The sequence below is a fragment of the Citrus clementina genome, unplaced genomic scaffold (genome assembly GCF_000493195.1).
Source record: "Citrus clementina cultivar Clemenules unplaced genomic scaffold, Citrus_clementina_v1.0 scaffold_2, whole genome shotgun sequence".
Lineage (NCBI taxonomy): Eukaryota > Viridiplantae > Streptophyta > Magnoliopsida > Sapindales > Rutaceae > Citrus > Citrus x clementina.
In genome coordinates this window covers 27,014,660-27,035,042 of record NW_006262688.1, presented here as the reverse complement: position 1 = coordinate 27,035,042, position 20,383 = coordinate 27,014,660, and the positions used below count along the sequence as shown (strand labels likewise).

General features: G+C 33.1%; 3 protein-coding genes across 3 annotated transcripts; 1 reads left to right on the top strand and 2 right to left on the bottom strand.

Annotated features, from left to right (window-relative positions):
• Nucleotides 1–457: 457 nt before the first annotated feature.
• Nucleotides 458–4,929, bottom strand: LOC18052906 (adagio protein 3). Its single transcript, XM_006448090.2, has 2 exons — nucleotides 4,554–4,929; nucleotides 458–2,311 (listed from the first exon to the last, which is right to left on the bottom strand). Exons 1-2 carry the CDS (start codon nucleotides 4,880–4,882, stop codon nucleotides 709–711), a joined length of 1,932 nt encoding a protein of 643 aa, XP_006448153.1. The 5' UTR covers nucleotides 4,883–4,929; the 3' UTR covers nucleotides 458–708.
• Nucleotides 4,930–12,575: 7,646 nt separating this feature from the next.
• On the top strand, nucleotides 12,576–13,964 carry LOC18052907 (BAHD acyltransferase At5g47980). Its single transcript, XM_006448086.2, has one exon. The coding sequence runs from the start codon at nucleotides 12,576–12,578 to the stop codon at nucleotides 13,962–13,964; it is 1,389 nt and encodes a 462-aa protein (XP_006448149.1).
• A 239-nt stretch (nucleotides 13,965–14,203) lies between these two features.
• LOC18052905 lies at nucleotides 14,204–15,673 on the bottom strand. The gene is made up of 2 exons (XM_006448087.2): nucleotides 15,317–15,673; nucleotides 14,204–14,383 (listed from the first exon to the last, which is right to left on the bottom strand). The coding sequence occupies exons 1-2, from the start codon at nucleotides 15,671–15,673 to the stop codon at nucleotides 14,204–14,206; spliced, it is 537 nt and encodes a 178-aa protein (XP_006448150.1).
• Between the last annotated feature and the right edge of the window lie 4,710 nt (nucleotides 15,674–20,383).

Sequence of the window (20,383 nt, the reverse complement as noted above, 5' to 3'; positions counted from 1 at the left end):
TATTTTTAACTAAAGATAGTTTTTTTTTTTAAGGACAAAATAATCAATTTTAAAAATAATTCCCGCCAACCTATTGAAATCAATCTCTCATTTCACATTCTCAAATTTGAGTGAACTGCACGATTCCGATTCTCATTCTTATCTCTATTTTGCAAAGTAAATATTATTGATGATTCTAATTTTAAATTTCGATTCCCAATTCAAGAAGTAAATGCACCATAAATGCTAAACTCGCTATTTAGAAATCAATGTCCTTCATTAGTATAATGTGAGCATGTGCAGAAGAAAGAGAAACAAAGTTTGTAGGTTACATGCATAATTTTTTGTAAGATGGCCAATCTCAAAACAAGCCATTCTCAATCTCAGGGAGGGAATATAAAATAATCCAAAATTACAATCATGGTAACATCATACAGCTGCCAGAACTATGATAATGCATACACATTAAAATTGCAGATGCAGAAAATTGTCTTAAATTGTATTTCTGTCAGTTACAAATATCATGCACAAAAGTAGAGGCACTTATACAGAAGCATACCTGAGCAACACACAATGCATCAAGAGAACAAATCAAGATAAGGAATGCAATATAAACAATGTGGAAAGAAGCACCTCAACTACGTCTATAGCACGCACCAATCTTCAAACAAAATTTCTTTCAAGCAGAGTGAAAATTTGACTCTTGTAGAGCGGCAATTCATCATTAAATCACTGATCTGAATCTTGTTTGCTCGCTAAGCACAGCTCATGCAATTCATTAAGTACCCACTCCTCTCCGGTGTGCCCACCCAAAACCAGAACTCTGGTCCCTCCTACCACACAGGTGCTATGACCCCAAGCAAATTTAGGCGGTTGACCAGGAACATTAAGAATTCTCCACGATGGTTTCTCCTCCGATGGATCTAAAAGGAAGAGCTGAGAAGGAGAGTGCAGCCCAGCAATGGAACCACCAAATATAATAATTCTCCCACAAGGCATGCTAACTGCAACATGGTCAAGTCTAGGAGGGGGAACCACAGCACTCTGACTGCCTACACCAGTGAATGCATTGCACTCTAGTTGCTTCCACTGTGGCTCTTCATCTCCCAAATCAATGGTGTAGGACTCACCTGAACGCAGCCGCAAGTGCCCACTCTTTGCAAGCCCACCAAACATAAGGACTTTTGTCCGACCATATACTGAGAGAGAATGTCCTAATCGAGAAGGAGGTGACCATGAAGTTGGAATTTCTCTCCACATTGGCTTGTCTGTAGTGAGATCTAATAGGTATGTGTCACTGAGAAGTACCCCGGCATCTGTGCAGCCGCCTGAGACAACCAATTTGGAACCTTCAATTATGCAAGAGCTATGCCAAGATCTAGGAAGAGGAGGAGCTCCGCCAGAAACTTCTATCCATGTTGGCTGTTTGGCATCCAAGTCCAGAACAAACACATCGTTGAGCAATCCTTGTCTTCCGCATCCCCCAAATACTACTAACCAGGAACCATTCAGATTGGATAAGGTGTGGCCCCATCGCCCTGGTGGAGATGATTTCACACTCACCCGTCGCCATTCTGGATTTGCAGCATCAAGGTTCAAAACAAATGTGTCGTCCATTGGCTGCATGTTAACTCCTTCGCCTCCAAACAGAACAAGTCGATTGCCAGCAGCACATGCACTGAAATTGCAACGTGAAGGCTCCACTGCTCCTCTAACGGTAAATTTTCTCCAGCAAACCGCCTCGAGGGTTGTCAGCTCCCTAGCAAGACGGCCCCAGCCTAACTTCTTGGTCATCAATTCTAATGCACCCGTGACCTCTCGTCCCCATGCATTTTGACATACCATCTTCCTTACATGTTCATTCTTTGTTAATTGGCGAATCCTTCTACACACAGATCCAATAGATGCTACATCTCTTGGTGTCAAGCGTGAGAGAATGTTGTGAGCCAAAACTTCATCAGAGAGTTGAAGTATTCCACATATATCTTGATGCTGACTGAGAGGTGAATGTCCACCCGAAAAATATTGAGCTGACTGATCATACTGTTGATTACAGTTCTCTTTAAATACTGGATAAGACACATGATTAAGATCTATCTTTGCTTCAGAAAAGATTTGAATACCAATTATGTGTGTTACAGTTCCATCATCATCACGTATGGGTGCAAGTCTAAGTCTGTTCACCAACGGGGTACCATCCTTCTTGAAGTTGAGTAGCTCCCCTTGGAATTCAATGCCTTCTTCAAGACATCTTCTGATCTCAGAAACAACAACAGGATCGACCAAAGGGTGCCGTCTTTGAGCACGAGGATCCCGGTACTGTAAGAACCGACTAAACAGAAAGACAAAGGCATACTCAGACAAAGTGGCTTCAAGAAACAAGATACAACACTTTCCAATTGAAAGAAAAATACATCAATTTAATCCCTAAAGCAAGAAAAAATAAAAAAGAAAGAAAGCAAGGAATTAGCTGACATCAAAATGTTACAAAAAAAGAAAAAAAATAAATACTGAGAATATTTAAAGTTTTGTGCATACAACAATTATTATTATTATTTAAGAGATCAAAGTAGTGAAAGCACAGCGAGTACATTTGGTAGGAGGAAAGAAAAAGAAAAGGAAAGGAGAAAGGAAAAAGAAGAAAGAGAAACCATATAACATATACATACAAAATAGCACAGAGGATAAGCAGTGTTAGATTCCAACTATGTCTACACTATATACACTAGTCAAACCACCAAAGAAAGAGATACTGCAGTCTTCATATACTTAATTGTATATGTATATATAGGAAAATTTCTCCAGAAAACCACATTACATTGTCTCAAAAAACCTTAAAGGGAAGCGGAAACTACTTGGAAGTTTAGGAAAGGGAGACTACCCATAAAAATTCATACATATAAAAAGAAGTAAACAAAAGCAGAGAAAACAGTGAGCAGAATAAGAAATCTCCACAGCAAGTTGCTCACTGAATGGGAACAGTAGAATTTTTAGCTTTTGTAACAAATACAAAAGAAAATAAGTTACAGCACCTGCCTAGCTGTTGAAAACCTCATTCCATCATGCCTTTTATTGATCCATCAAGTTAACAATAAAGCTAGCTCTCTCACTGATTTGATTTAATCTCATCTTTATAACTATTACGTGACTCTTGAGCAATGGCTTTCTTGAATATGAGGTTTTCTTTCTTTTTGTCCTCTCTAGTACAGTCGATGGGCCCACTAAGACAGGTCATCCAAATTTTGGAGCCAGGAGGAATTAGATCACTTTGCTCCAAATCTCAGGTCAAAAAAATAATTTAAGCCCACCAATAAGCAACTCTATTGTTTAGCATCAAAACACCGAAGTAGCTACAAGCTTGAGAATGAAAACAAAGAGTTAAACCTTGAGCAGCTACAACTTTGAAAATTAATTCATCATGCAACACATGTTCAGACGAACCTTATGATACTGCACAAAGGTCATCATTCAGCATATTCATAGATATTGTAACTCACTTCAATCTTTTAAGGACTATCCATGCACTTGATAAACATTGATAGGCAAAATCACAGGAAGTCACAATTTCATACATTGATCTGAAAATAGATTATATTTGAAGGCTTATTTAGCAAGGTTTTGCACACAACAACAGCAGAAGCATGTAAGGGCATGCGCAGTAAGCTGAACTGATACAACTATCATATGCCATCAACAATTCCTATCTTCAAGAGCTTAAAAACTCAAAAATAAAAACAATTGATTTAAAAAGACATTTAATCACCATAAAGCAAGCTAACTGCAAGACGGCTTGACTTGCAATGGTACAACAGGGTCTCAGATGTAGCAAGTTTACATTTTTGTAGTCTATGGCTATGATGCTTAATTGACCAGATTATTTGCTTTTTCTGTGCACTTCTCCAGCAGTGAACCGCCTTGATCTTTTCCATAATATAATTTCAGATTTTATTAACTCCAAATGCCTTCCATTGAGATGTGAACATTCTATTGAATATTTAAAATACTCTTTCTCTAACTTCTTGTTTCCTCCATGGCCAAAATCAGAACATGAAAACTTTGACTTATGTGATTTTTCTTTTTCATTATTTGAGCTACAAAACTCAAGGCAATGCACCAGATATACTTTACTGTACCTGTCTAGATTTGTTTTCATTTTGGCACCAAAAGAGCAAAGCACCCCCTCGACCATGCAAAAAAGGAATATACAATTTAAGTTGTCCCAAGGTTGCCACAGATTCAAACAAAAAGAATAATTATACAAACGAGCTTTCCATCTTCTTAACTAACAGAGTCTATGTATTTGCATCCTTCGCCAGTGGATTTTTTCTTTCCATCCTTCGCTCCTCATCCAAACAGAGCAAGCAAAAAATAAAAAATAAAAATACAAACTCTAAAACTTAAAAATGAAAATTTCACATCATTTTTCAACCAAAAACTTAGTCATAGTAATGCAACCGAAAAAAAAAACACTAATGAATAATCACAACAAATTTCATCTAATCCATTTTTTTTTTCTCATCGACCAAACAAAAAAATAAACCAGGAAATCAAATCAAGCTAAATAGCTTTCATACCAGTTTCGACCGAGGACCTCGTCAGCGCGGTAACCAGTGAAGATCTCGAAGACTTTGTTGACGTAAATAATCGGAAAATCGGGGTCGAAAGCATCGGCAACCACAAAAGATGTAGGCGTCGTCGGGTAAAATAACAGCCCCGGCTTTAGCGACAGCTCAGTGTCGTCTCCTCCTCCTCCTCCTCCTCCTTCGAAACTACATTTTTGCCTCTTACCCGAGCCTTGAATCACGCCCTCCCCCTCCTCCTCCTCTTCTTTATCTTTCTTGCTTGTCATGATTTTACGATTTGTGTGCTCTTTCCTCTGTGTGCGAAATGCAAGTGGTTTCATCGAACCTTGGCTTTTGCGAATTGCCAGTGGCTTTGGATTCTAGAAGAACTGGAAGATATTTATTGTGTCCGTATCTCTCCATTGAAAATGCCCCATGTTGCTGCCTATATTCCCAAATTGCCATCGCCTGTTCTAAATGAATTAATTAATTCGTTTCATCCAATATCCATAGTCCATCTCATTATTTAATTACCAATACAATGTTCACCGCCAGTTTTATTATGGCCAGTTTAGATTGGATGTTAAAATAAATTATTTTTTATTGTACAGATAAGATAAATTATTGATTAAAAAATTAATTTAATATTTTGTAAATTATGTTATTTCTATTGAAATGAGTTTGAAAAATAAAATATATGAGCTTAGTAAATTTTATTATAGTAGTGCTTTTGTATTAATAATGACTAAATTAAATATAAGTGTATATTATTTTTTATTTGTATATAAGGATTTATGGAAAAGTAACGTATAATTGTCATTTTGATAAAACATTAATGTTATAAGAAGTACTTTAAAAAGGTATAATGATTTACTTAATAAGTTACTTACAGAAATAATTTTTTTCTACTTCTAGGAGCTGATATTAAAATAGAGAAATTTATGAAAAAATTAGTTTTTAAAAAATTTACTGAATATTTTTTGGGTCAAGCCTTATTAAATAAGTTCCAAACGAAGCCCCAGTGTGGTTGTTTTCTCGACTATGATGTAAAGCAAAAAAAAAAAAAAAATTAAAATGTTACTTATTTTTAATTTATTGGAACAAATTAATCTCAATATTACAATCAGATGAACTTAAATTTCACCAACTGACCCTTTTTTCTGTTAATATTAAATGAATATTTAGGTCCAAAACAAGTTAAACATACCTATAAGTATTTAGATAAATGTATCTCTAACTAATGCGAACAACAACATGAGAGACTTCAATACAAGAAGTGGAGTGGTTTAGTATAAATGGTTATCTCTTATGATAAATGATAAGAAAAAAAATTATCATTTATCACAAGAATTTTTTGGTTTTTTTTTTTTTTTGACAAGTCTTGTACAAATTAAGATAGATTTTGTTAAACGTAAAGAAAATCCTCGAAAGATTTTAGTAATTTTAAAGAAATGAATGACTTTTCAACTGTTCAAATTTGTTACATTTCTTTTTTTCCAAAAAAGGGAAGGTATTTGAGTTCGTTTGTAAAATTCTGTCTAAATAGAGTGATAATCAATTAAAACAATCCTGTCACGATGATCAAAACTGCCTGAGACTTGAGAGTTCATCGTGGACAATACATTTTGCCCTCACACAAGCTTTACTCATTAAACAAATAATAGCTGATGAAGAAATTTTCTAAGCAATACGGTCGCAATCTTTGCACGCCGTCCAATTGAAGCGCCACTCTAATAAAATAGTTTAAAATTTATCATCATCATGGGTCCAACAATGTTCAAAAATAATAATTAATCCATTTTTCTCCTTAAAATAATCGATCCACTGGAAAATAAAATATAATTCTTACGATGTTGTTCCCTTTGGTTGCATATTTAGCAATATTTGGTGCAAAAATTTGCATTTGCTTCGGGGAGATATGCCATGCTTTCGGCAAAACAAAAGATTTGAAGTTAGCCGCATCTGGGTAGTGGCATCACGGTAATTTAGGAAGCATATGAGGGCGTATGAATTGGAAAGTCCACGTTGATAGTGGAGAACACGTGTACAAGAAAAATCTACAGAGAAAATATCTGGACAAAAGCTTCCGCTACAGTGCCCCGGATAGACCAAACGTAAACCGCAGAGGTGCCACGTCATCGAACTGTTAACAACCACTTAGTTTGTGTTATACGGCGGGAATTATCGGTGGGAGTCCTCAGTGTAATTCCATTTCCACGGACCCTTTCCTTATCCAATAAAGTCCAAACAGTCTCCATTATGATATGCTGCTCCATCACATGGCAGGAACGACAGGTAGTAGTACTCACTTATTTTAAAAACGACGTGTGTGTTTTCTTTCATTTTTTGTACGAACTAGATTTCCCTTCTGGAACAAAACAGCTTCTGACTCAACCAGCTAACCCTATCATGGGATGGCCTCTTGTTTACTTTCTTTAAGTCGTACCATGAAACCAAGCTTAACCTAACCATGGGTTACATTAGGGTTGGTAATTTGACCGAGCCGGGCCCGACCCGATCACACAAACAAAGGACCCAAACCCAAAAGATGATCCTACAGTTTTATATTCGGGTTGGGCCAAGCCCGATCCGGCTCGGGTTTTATCTGAGCCCGACCAAATTTTTTTAATTTTTTTAATTTTTTAATACTTAAATAATTAAATTTAGCTACCCTAATATATTAAAATTTTAAAACTTGTTTAAAATAGCATAAATATAAAAATCATTCTAATGAAGATCTCAACCATAAATTTTAGGGTTATTATCATTTTACTACTTTAAAAATTGCTAAATATCAAATGACTACAACAAGTATTGTCTCCTATCATTTTCTTATTATATCTTTATAAAAATATCATTTTACTATTTTTCCGTTACAACAATTATCATTTTACTACTTTTCCGTTACAACCGTTAGTTGACTCGTTAGTTGACCAGTTAGTTGACTAACAAAATACCAATTTTACCCTCCATGATTTAAAAAAAAACTTCATTAAAAAAATAATAATAATATGTATTTTGTAAATAAGCTTCATTTTCATAATTCCAACAAAAAAAAAATTATGTTGGTATTTTATATCCATTTTAATAAATATATTACAAATTTATTTTGTAAATAAATTTCAAGTAATTTTTTTTAATCCTAAAGGGTGAAATTGGTATTTTGTTAGTCAACTAATTAATCAACTAACGGTTATAACGGAAAAGTAGTAAAATGATATTTTTATAAAGATATAGTAGGAAAATGATAGGAGACAATACTTGTTGTAGTCATTTGATATTTGATAATTTTTGAAGTAGTAAAATGATAAAAACCCTAAGTTTTATAAATAACAAAAAATAAACAAAAACAATGTCTAATAATTAAAATAGAAACACACAATTCAATCCTACAATCTAAGTCTAACCAAGGAGTTCATCAATTTAACAAAAAAATAAAAACACAAAATTCAATTCCACAATTTCAAGTTTTCAACTAGGAGAGTATCATTTTAACAAACGACATCGACAATTCACGACCCAATATTTAAGAAAAAAACTACTCTAATGACATTAGTGTTTGTTGTTTATGTCTCACAATGGCAAAGGTCTTTTGACACTTTTTAAAAAAGGAGGTACTTGCCTCTCATCCTACATACAAGTAACGTTGGCTTATTAAGGCCTGCTTTTGCACTGTGTCGTGCTAGAATGAGCAGCTGTAATTCCTCAAAATTAAAAATATTTCTTTCTTTTTTTGGATCTCTTGAAAACAAGTAAATAAAACACATCTTCATAGCTTAAGTAAGACCTTGTGCATCTTGTACTCATGCATTGTGGTGAAAATGCAATCTTAGACTTTTTGGAATGTTAATAAACCCATGTGTAAAATCCTTACATAAGGTATCAGAGCTAAATTTGGCACCACCATGAGTTTCGAGGCTCCTATATATATATATATATATATATATATATATATATATATATATATATATATATCTATGAAATTCCTTGGTTCTAAGGCAGTAAAAACCAATACATGTATGAATTTTATTATAATTTTATGTTAAATATACTAAAAGATGAATAATATATCAGCTATAAGACATTGATATAGGTCATGAATATGGTTTTTGCCTTTTTTGCAACCAAAATTGTATTTTTGAGAAAATCGAATTCAAGACCCATTTTGAGCTAGTTTGGAATTGCCGTAACTTTTAAAATAATTGTTGTTAGTTGTGTTATAAAAATAACCAGCTGTAAAAATAATCAGTTAAGTGTTTGGTAAATTTTATTTTTAGAAGTACTGTAAGTTTTGAAAGCAGTTGTGGACGTTTGGTAAATTTCATTATTAAATTACTGACAAATGGCTAAAATATACATAATGTAGGATAAAATTTACTTATACATATAAAAACATGTACATACAATATTTTTAGTTGTGTATTATAATAATTTTAACTAAAAATAAAATCTATTATATATAGATTTTAATTTTTTTGTCTTAAAATAATTGATAATTAAATTTATAATATAGTGAAACAAATTTAATAATAATTCGACCAACAAATTGATATTAATAAATACATATTGATGAATTATAACAAAAATTTATTAAAATATTGATTTTATTTCCAATTTGAATAAGGATAATTTTGGGTTTAGGTAATAATTTTAAGGATATTTATGGAATTGGATTAAATGATAAATTTGATTATAAAAACCATAATATAATCCTGTTTTTCAAAATTAGTTGTAGAAGAGGTTGATTTTGACAAAAATGACTTTGATTTTTTTTTTCTACTAAACAATATAATTAACTTTTATATTTTCAAAATTACTTTTAAGCTTTCCAAAAGTAATTCCAAAAGGATGCTTAGACCCATCACAACTAGTGAAGTGTAGAAGAAAGACAACTATTTTGGGTGCACACTGAGTTATCAATCAAAGGACTAGTATTTAATATGAGCCCAAGTGATAATTGCTTTTCTTAGCATGGCCTAAGCATATATGAGACAATATAGAGTAGGGATGACAAACAGCGGGCCTGGGCCGGGTTTTTTCAAGCCCATGTACAGGCCCTCTGTCATCTAAGTGTATGGGTCTGGGCCGGGCATGGCTTGGGCTTTATTTATTTTAAATTTTTTAAATTATTGTAAATTTGAAATAAATTAATGATCAACAAGTTATTACAATTATAGATAAATTAAAGAAAATTAATATTTCAAATTAAAATAATAAATAAAGCAAATAAAAACTCATAACTTTAATTTTCTTTAATACTGAATTTTCTAATTCAAACGCTCTCTTAAATAATTGACACAGAAGAGAGAATTTAGTATCATAATTTTAATTTTTTTTAATCATAATTGATTTATAAGTTAAGAATTTAAGTTTTCTTTTTTATTTTTAAATTACTTTTCAATTTTAATTATATTATTATAATTTATAAAATTATTTTTTTAAAAAAGTAGTGGGCTTGGGTTTTGTCCGGGCTTTTTTTCTTGGGCCCTTGTCCAGGCCCTCATGGATGAGGGCCGGGCCTAAGCCCGCTGGTCCGGGTGGGCTTGGGCCGGCCCAGACTTTTTTGCCAACCCTAATATAGAGGAATTCTCATCCACCCATGGGGTAGAGGTAACCACATTCATTGAGCTAACAACATACATAACAAAGGCAATGGAAATTCTAACCTGATAAAGCAAAGGAAACTCTAACTTGAGATAAAGCACACTAGTTGAATACAGACTAATAAGCACACTAAGCTACTCAATACAAATACCGAACTAATCTCTTCATCATCCAAGTAACTAACTATGTAATGATTAATTCACAGGGTATAACAATCGTTTTGATCTCTCGTCATATCCATAACTAAGTTAAAATCAGCTCCTTTATAGATAATTTAACATAGTTACGTAACAGGTCTAGAATATGTATTTTGGCCATGAAAAATCATTTTTGTGGTCTGAATCAGAATTCTATACCAAACATATTAATAAATTAGGAACATATTTAATACAAGTTATAACAATCAGAGTTGTTTGGGATTTAACAAATCATGGCTTTTACAACCTTTAAAGACATCCTTTAAACTCCTGAAAATGTCAACTTCAGCTGTGACATCACTTGTTATCATTTTCAACACTTACCAGAATTAAGCATCAAAATGAACTTAATATTGCATTTTCACCACAACATAAGAGCATAAGGTGCCATGGAGATATGCTTTTGTTCTCTTGCTGCAAGAGACCCAGAAAAGAAAGAGATCCTCAGAGTTGAGGGGTTACTATTCTCTTCCCTAATGTGGCAAAATGCAGAAGTCTTAATGGGCACCCCTTACTTGGTGATAAGGGTGGCGGTCTCCTCAAGTAGAAATAAAGAACGAAAGTTAAACCATTATCAATCATAAACTATGTTCCATTAAGGTCACACTTACCTAAAATCATACTACTAGCTAATGGGGATGTATTAAAATGGTGATCACTAGCTAAATGAACCTACCAATAATGCTTCTAAATATTTGACATTAACCTTGCATTAATCAAATTTAATTATAAAATAAAAGAAAATTGAACCAGCCCAATGCCACTAGATGTGGGTAATAAATACAACATAGGAGCTTTCAACAATAAGAATTAGAACAAAATATCCCAGCAAAAGTAAAATAGTTACCATATGAATGAATAATCCCCCAAAAAAAATTGAGAAGAACCAAGATAGAACTACAAAGTATAAATTCCATCCCGTCACATAATCTAATATCAGTAGAAAAATCATTGCACAAGCTTTTAACGTATAAGGACCAAATTACTAACCTTCTATAAATTGCATTTTTCACTTTCAAGATCCAAAATACTACTGGTACTGCATTTCAAAAATAGACGGCACTGCATTTTAAATGGTATATCAATTCCCAGTCATCGACTCCTCCTACTCCAGAATAACAATAAAATCAAAGTAACATTACAAAATGACCTGACTTGCGGCTGTAACAACCACGAAACCCACGTAAACATCGATGATCTGCGAAGAAAATTCAAGGGAAAAAAAATTGGGTTAAAGTATAGACTTTCTAAAGGATTAAAAACGTTTATATATTAATGTTAGTGTAGGATGAGACAGAGAAAGAGACCTTGGACGTAGATGGAGTGGCGGCATAAGCTAAACGAAGTGAGTGGATAAGCGCCTAAGCTTCTTTACTTGTCGATCTCGCCATTCGCCATTTCCACTTCTTCAGTACACAATCTGAAATGAACTGCTTGGAGAGTACTATTGTTTGTGGTTACTAACATTTGAATCCCTGTTTTATTGTAATCTCTTAGGTGAGATTGTAATATTTTCTCATTTATGCCAAAAGAGTCCTAATTCCTTGAAAGAATTTCACCTGTACAATAAAATAATATAGGAATGTAAAATTTTTTTCTTTAAATTATAATAACCTTCACCGCACATGGAATTAATCTGTGTAATGTACTAATGTAGTCCTCAAGGGAACATCTCAATTGATTATTTAGACTCTTGCAGTATAGAATTAAGATGTTAAGATTTTCGATCTTATATATATAACATTTTGGATATGTGTCTGTCAATTTTTTATGAGTTTAATGGGTTCACCTAACATTTTTTTTTTCTTAAATCATAGTATATTTATATAACCCATTGTATACAAACTACAAATTCTACTAACCACCGCAACTTCATTCCTAGTTACATATTGTAAAATTATACAAGTTAATTTTAGAGTATCTTTTCTAGCTAGAGAATGATATTCGAAATTTTGGAATTGGATATACATAGCCAAAACTTGTAATATATATATCTAGCTGGTCAGACGGCATGGTCGCATCCGGACAACAACTAAATTGTGCATACTGGCACCCAAAATAGTTTGAATAAAATATAATATTAACAGTTTACTTAATCTTGAAAGTTCCATAATCTGTCCAATTACTGCTTGTCATGGTGCAACAGTATTGGACGAATGATCTGTATTCACACAACCTATAAAACCAGCATTAACACTTAGGACATGCTACATCATCTAGAGGGTAAATTAAAATGGCTGAGACAGTAATGAAGGTTGACGTCATAGCTAGAGAAACCATCAAACCATCTTCTCCAACTCCAAAAGCCTTAGAAGATTTCAAGCTCTGTCTCATGGACCAGACTGCTCCCGCAATGTTCACAGCATTGCTTTTTTTCTACCCTGCCGCAAATGATGCTGATCATGACACCGAGAATAAAATTGCTGAAAAATTGCGGCATCTTAAATCATCCTTATCCAAAATGCTCACTCAACTTTACCCATTTGCTGGAATAATCAAAGATCATATTATCATCGAGTGTAATGACGAAGGAGCTGAGTTTGTCGAAGCTCGAGTCAGCTGCCGTTTGTGTGACATTCTCAAGCAGCCTGATTCTGTACTCCTCGGGAATTTTCTTCCCGTTGAGATTGAATCCACCGCAGCTCAATCTGGTCGGTTACTGTTTGTTCAGGCCAACCTTTTCACCTGTGGCGGGTTGGCCATTGGTGTTTGCATTTCGCACAAGATTGCAGACGCTGCCACGCTCGGCACATTCATCAACAGCTGGGCCACTGCAGCCGCCGCTGCTGATCCCCATCACCATCATCATCATCATCATCATCATCATCGCCCCACTCATGAATCTCCCGCCTCTCCTTTATTCATGGCATCCTCTCTTTTCCCGCCATTAGACACACAAATCCCCACGATGAGGCTGATTCCTGACAAGTATGCTACAAAGCGGTATGTGTTCAACACCTCAAACCTGGCCGCCCTCAAGGCCAAAGCAGCCAGCGCAAGCGTGCAGCAACCAACACGTGTGGAATCAGTGACTGCACTGATGTGGAAGTGCATGATAAACGTTACAAGATCAAACAAAGGGTTAAAAGAGCTGTCACTGGTGAGCCACTCCGTCGATTTACGCAAAAGGGTAGTGCCGCCGTTGCCGGAAAACACCATTGGGAACATTGTGGGGATGTTCTTTTCGGCGCAGCCGGTGGCGGCAGAGGAGGAAATAGACTTGCCGGGCCTGGTGTGGGCACTGAGGAAAGCGAAAAAGGAATTCGACAAAAATGCCCTGGAGATGATAAACGTGGAGAAAAGGACGTGGCTGAAAATGTGTGGGGTTGTGGATTTATTTGCGAGAAGGAATGATGTAGATTATTGTGCTTATACGAGTTGGTGTAGGTTTCCGCTTTATGAGGCTGATTTCGGATGGGGAAAGCCGGTTTGGGTGACTCTTCCGCATACAATGCTGAAGAATGTGGTTTACTTGTTGGACACTAAAGACGGTGAAGGAATTGAAGCGTTGGTGAGTTTGACCAAAGAAGACATGGCCGAATTTGAACGTCAGGAAATGTTGCTTCAATTTGCTGATGTTAATCCAAGTGTCTTGGACGAAGCCCACGATGAGTCACACTGAGGGGTTTGCACTAATAGAATAAAGATAGTTTGATTGTTTGCTTGCTTTCGATTGTCGGATTAATTGGAATATTATTTATAGAAATACACAAATTTGTGATCTGCAGTCAAAACTCACGTTCTCAGACTTTTCAGAATGCAATTGTGATTTGGCAAAGGAAGTACATTAATGTGATATAATTTATGAGTTAAATGGGTAGATTAATCATTATCCGTACTTGATTCTACGATCATATAAATTTATGCAGGATCCAGACGGCTCTTAAAGGCTTCCCATTGAAGGTCTTTCTCGATGTACTCAATATTGGAAGGATCAAAAGGTCCCTTGATTCTGTCTATGGCCTTTATCACTGCCCTTGCTGGAAGCACGCTCTTTGATGGGTCTGGTGAAGTTCCATGGCTCAAGCTTGAAGAAAATCCCTGAAATTATTATATACACGTATCGAATGATGAAAACATAGTATTGAATAGTTAAAATTGCACAACTCTAATTCCCTGGCTTAAGCTTCCTTGTATGTCTTGTAGAGTTGTTCAAATTAAATTCAGCTTCAATTTCACAGTCGCTCTGCCTATTATTTTTAAGCCGCAGCAGACAACACTACAATATCAAATAGAGTCAAGAAAAAAATTGATCAATTCTTTAGTGTTTTGAAAAAAACTAGCCTTAATACCTATCTGTTATTTAATAAAGCATTGGCAAGACTTAGATGTTGTTTGTTAAATGTCTTAAAATTGAAATTTTATTAATTTCAAACTTTTTTAAAAATTTGTTTGTTTGTTTTTTGGAACTTATATATGATTTTTAGACATTTACATCTGAATAGAAAAAGTAAATTTTTATGATTTTTATCTGAATAACAAATAAATATTATATTTCAAAAATATCTCTGTAAAATAACTTATTTCCTAAACTATAAAATTTAATCCTCTTTTTTGTTTTAATTTACAAGGATATAAATGTCTAATACCCAAGTTTAAGATATTTTTTTATTGTAAAAGCAAACACGATACCACTTATATTTAGACATTAAAAAAAACATATTATTTAAATTTTTGTATTTAGACTCATTCAAACTTTAAAAAAAATTTAGACCCATTTAAATTTTAGACAAAAAAATAAACGCTACCTTAATCAAAATTTTAATACATGTCTCATTTAACAAGTCTTCTTTAATTATTTAATATGATGAAAATCTATAATATTTTTTTATTTTTTATATAAATTATTTTACCATGAAATAACAACTTTTATTTTTTACATATAATTTTTTTCTACTGTAATTATAATTTAAGAACTAAAGCACCTCAATGAAAAAATAGAATAAAATTAGACTTATTAAAAATTAGACTGACCTTGAAAACAAGAACTTCGAAGTCCCGGTCGTCCAAAACAGCCCGTACAAGAAGCGCTTCCCCTCGGGCAGAAAGACTATACGATTCTAGCGCTACAATCTCTTCATTATGCCCATATTCTTCTTCATCTTCTTCATCATCTTCATATCTCACTCTCCTCCTCACGCGGCAACGAAAGTTCCTCATCAGCATGACTCTTCGATAATTCCTTATTAGCTGCAAAGATTTGTCAATGTTGGTGAACTTCACGGTGGAATTAGCGCTGCAAATACAAGTGCTTTTTGAGTTCAAGAACGCCGGTAACATGGCGGGTGAGGATAGCACGGTCCATGTTACCCCTAACTGCTGCTTCAGCATAGCGGCAATAAAAATACTACATTCAAATATAGAACGATAAACAAATTAGAGTCTCTGTATTTGAGTTGTGGATATGCAAGTCAGCAAGTGCTTAAAGATAAGGTCAGAAAAGGCAAATTTTCCTTTTTTTCCCCTTCTTTTCTCTCACTCTTTTAGTCTTTTAAGTTCTTAGCAAACATAGGCTAATTTGGTAAATTTAAATTATTTTTATTTAGAAATAGACTAATATACGGCAGTTAATTTGATTGTGAATGCCTTTCCGGAAAAAAAAAACAAAAAAAGAAGAGTTGGACTATTGGCACCCCTCTCATCCCCTCATAAAACCCCCTTTTAAGTTATATTTATTTTATTTTAGAAAATGCCCCTTTTTTTAGATACACTTTTCTAAGTTCTCAATTTTCATTTGATTTGTTTTATTGTTAAAACTCAAAGTATTATTGTGTTATTTTTTTAATTATTTTCAATTTTATTATTAATCTACACACAAATTAAAAAGTTATATGGTTGATAAGTTTTTTAATGTTAATCATTGGATGAAATAACACATATTTCAAATTATAATTTCAAAACAATTTTAAGTATAAAAATATTTAATCAAAAAGAAATCAAAAGAGAACAATAGATTATTATAAATTTATACAATTTATTTAGTTAAACAGGAAGTAACATATATATATATTTTTTGAAAAGGATTATTATGAATTAAGTAATTTGCTGGGAAAAAAATCTATATGTGTTTAATTTTCAATTATTCTTAATGGAAATTTTATTTAAAGTGAAGTTTTATAAGAATAATGTAGGGGTGCCAATAGTTCCACTCCAAAAAGAATTGTGAATGGATCTAATAGAAATCCTGAACCGTCGCGCTGGGCCTTACAAAGTTGGGCCAAGTATTCGCCAGTCTTCTTACCATTCGTGAGATTCTACATGCCCTCTGCTTATCACAGAGAAAACACCCACTTCTCCACAATTCAGAAGAGGGTTGTAGTTAGGACAAAGATGGGGGACTGTTTAAAATCACGTTCCCTTGGAGCAATCATTGGAGCCTCCCAGTCAACCAGTAGCTGACGCGACGTTTTGTTTGCTACTCTGCTTTTTCTGAAAAATATAAAATTGGATATTATATAGATTTAAAAATTTAAAAAAAAAATATTTTTCTTAGAAACGAATTTAATTTACTGATTAATTTTCTTACGATCACTTAAAAATAAAATAATTTTATGAAACTCGTAACATCAAGTTTAATACATATTTTATTATTTATTTACATTCATTCTTTTCAAATTTACCAACGACAACACATTACCATCCATTTTATGAACATTTGTCGTATCATTTGAAATAATAATTTTAAGATTACTTAAAGGGATTTGGAAGGATAGTATTCTCATTTTAATTTCAATCATAAGTTTTTGAAATTCGTGCAATAATTATGAAAAAAAATAAAGCAAAAAATTTCCGGAATTGATAGAAAATAATTTAGGAAGGCATCGTTTTCTAGCTTGTATACAAGTGATTAGACAAGAGTCGGTGTTAGGCATATCACTGCCCCCACCTTAACCTTTCTTTATGTCTCGCCCATTACACAACTCGTTAAGAATTCAACCCTTTTGGAAAAAAAAATTAATTAATTAATTAATTTTATGTTTGACATGATGATACACACCTAACTCTAATATTTTTCAAAGTATTGGTTAACCAAAATTCCCCAATATAGTCTAAATATTTTGTATCCTAAGTCTAACTATTCAAGTTTTAAATGTTTAACAACAATGTTGAGGATATGAATCCGAGCCTAACGGTGGCTCGAGCGTCTTTTTACAATAAATTATGAAATAAATGTAGATTTAGTTCTAATATTGTTAGTGGGAATATATATATTTCCAAGTTAGTTTCTACGGATTTTTAGACTACTATATATAAATGTATGTATTTAATCGTATGTGAATTCATAAATGCTAACGGTATAATAAAATTTCTTTATATTTTAAATTTATTAACCACCAATCATGAATTTATTAACCACCAAAAAAAGAAAAAAACAAAGCAATGCAAATAAAATTAGTGGACTAATTAAATTTTCCACTCCATCCTTCCCTCGCACCCTAAAAATTAAGTAAATATTGTTCAATTAGTCCACTAAGTTTATTTGTATCGCTTTTTTTTTTCTTTTTTTGCCCCCCAAATGAAACTCACAGTATTTGTAAAAGAAGATGAGTGGAAAATTTTCCACCCAAATGAATATTTGTATTTCACTTGGACCAAAAGTTAAAAAGAAAAATTACCAGCTAATTACTAATATGCCAGCCAAATTAAGTACCAAATTAAGGTTAGAACTAGTCACACTACATGTTGTAACAGTTATATTAAATAGTGGAACATGTTAACACATGCAATACAGCTTTTGTAATATATATATATATAACATGTCTTAGCATATGTCTAGTAGACTCGACTATTAAAACGTCAGAGGAAACATAAAAGGAAACTGAAATGAGACAGATAAAGAAAACATTGAATGAGAAATATTATTAAAAAGAATTTAATTTATCTCAGAGATGTGATTGCCAAACCGGAGGCAAGAAACATAATTTCGTTACAGCAACAATAATCCATGAGCAGAGTAAGCATAACGTCTGCATATTGTGTTACTTGCACTTGCATGTTTTTGATTTGGACCATACGAATTAAAGTTTTAGATGGACCGATGGAGCTAGCTTGTCCTCATTAATGAATAAGGGAAATTCAAAGAAACCAGACAACATTATGAAAAATGACATTAAAAATTTTAATGGAGCTGGGCAATAAATGACAAGCTAGCTCTTGGCTCAGAGATGATTGCCAAAATGGAAGCAAAGGTAATTAATTTTTTTTTAATGGACATATAATAAAATCTGTTAAAAACTGGTGACGACTGATGCGGCAGCAATATAATAGAGCAGAGTAAATGATAAATTTATGGTAAGTTTTCTAAACGAGGAACAAAATGAGTAAGAGTTGAAAACGAGGACAAGAATGAGTAAGAGTTGAAATAGGTAGAAATTAGAATGGGTTGGAGTGAGAATCAAATTAAGTTATTTACTTAAATTGTAATAATTAGAATCGGAATTGACTGTATTCTAATTAATGTGTTTATTTTGTTTAGGAATCAGAATAAATTATTTTAGATTATTAAAATGCCCTAAATTAATTGTTGTTGCTGTCAACAACAACAACAACAACAACAAAATGACATTATTTTTTACTAATCAACAAGCGGCGGCAATGGCTAGACAATTAGCAAGCAACAGTGAATTTTCGGAGAGTGGTAGCAAAGATCAATAAGTATTGCATATGATCAGTGGCGCGAGGCTGATGATCAGGCTCTGCTGCATTTGATAGGATCGCGTGCGTCATAGTTACTTGATGACCGGCATACAATGGTCATGGCTTCTTGTTCTCATCATCAAGGTCGCAAATAGATCTGATGTGCCTTTTTTTTTTTTTTTTTTTTTTTTTGAATTGAGGATAAAATTGAGTTTATGAATTTTGTTGGGAGAGCAAAATCTCGACAACAGTCTCTTATTCCCTAAACTTAAATTGAGGTGAGTCCCACTAATTTAATTTTGATTCTCATTTTCAATTTATGAAGTAAATACTATCAATAATTGTGATTTCGAATTTCGATTCTCCAATTCCATAACTAAACGTACCATTATGGCAATTGCTTGAGCCTTGAATTGAGTTGAAAGATAACAGCATGTGAACGGGAATTAACAACCACGATATTACCCAAGGTGGAATCTTTGCGTAAAATTATTGACGATGAAGCATAAGCAGTTATAAGTTGTCGAAATATTTATGAAAGGTTACTACCCGGTGCATTCAATTTAAGATATTGAATATTTATGATGTAAAACCTTTTTCTTTTCTTTTTTTCTTATATCAATAGATGTGAATATGATCGAAGCACATATGAGCATTTTAATGGTAGTATTTAAAGAACAATATTATTTGTTCAGCCGAACACGCGGAAAACATAATACTATAAATTATCTAGTGAGTAACGCCGTTTATCTTATAAAATAATATTAGACAAGCAACACAATTTTACAACACATTTAAAATAGAATTGAATTATAAATTACATAAATTATGCCATGTAATATTGTCATTTATCATTATGTAATCAACACTATCAACTAAGTTCGTTACATAACTAATATTAAAAGTAATATGTAGGAAATGAATAAGTATAAAATCAACAAGAAAGATCATAACGCAACTAATATAAAAAAAAAATGATACGTACTAAATTATTAACTAACTAAAAGAAGGCAATTTGCATTTTATATGCGTTAGGGTTTTTATTTTTTTAATTTCTTTGGATAAAAATTGCTGATAATTAATTTTTTTTTTTTAAAAAAAACACATGTCATGCATGACAAAATTAATTTCTCATACGAGCAGAGAAGATAAGATTACTGCTTGGCTTCTGAACCGTCGCTGACAAATCTCAGGACCGCGGCTGGCCAATCGTACGGACGCTTAAACGCGTGAGATAATTAAGCCGGTAGGCTTCTTTCCGTGGGGCCCACATCCTCATTCCTGTTCTCATTTCCTTTTCATTTTATTAAATAAATAAAATTACCCCGTCTTTCCAAAAATATAAATAAATAAATAAATAAATAAATTTTCCCCGTATGACAATTACAATTAAGGACAACTTTA

What these genes read in the sequence shown, in the direction of transcription:
- LOC18052906 (XM_006448090.2), bottom strand. Translation starts at nt 4,882, where the DNA reads ATGAAACCACTTGCATTTCGCACACAGAGGAAAGAGCACACAAATCGT. An exon ending in GAGGTCCTCGGTCGAAACTG is followed by an intron (nt 2,312 to 4,553) that starts GTATGAAAGCTA and finishes CTTTCTGTTTAG; the next exon opens with TCGGTTCTTACAGTACCGGG.
- LOC18052907 (XM_006448086.2), top strand. Translation starts at nt 12,576, where the DNA reads ATGGCTGAGACAGTAATGAAGGTTGACGTCATAGCTAGAGAAACCATC.
- LOC18052905 (XM_006448087.2), bottom strand. Translation starts at nt 15,673, where the DNA reads ATGCTGAAGCAGCAGTTAGGGGTAACATGGACCGTGCTATCCTCACCC. An exon ending in TCGAAGTTCTTGTTTTCAAG is followed by an intron (nt 14,384 to 15,316) that starts GTCAGTCTAATT and finishes TAATAATTTCAG; the next exon opens with GGATTTTCTTCAAGCTTGAG.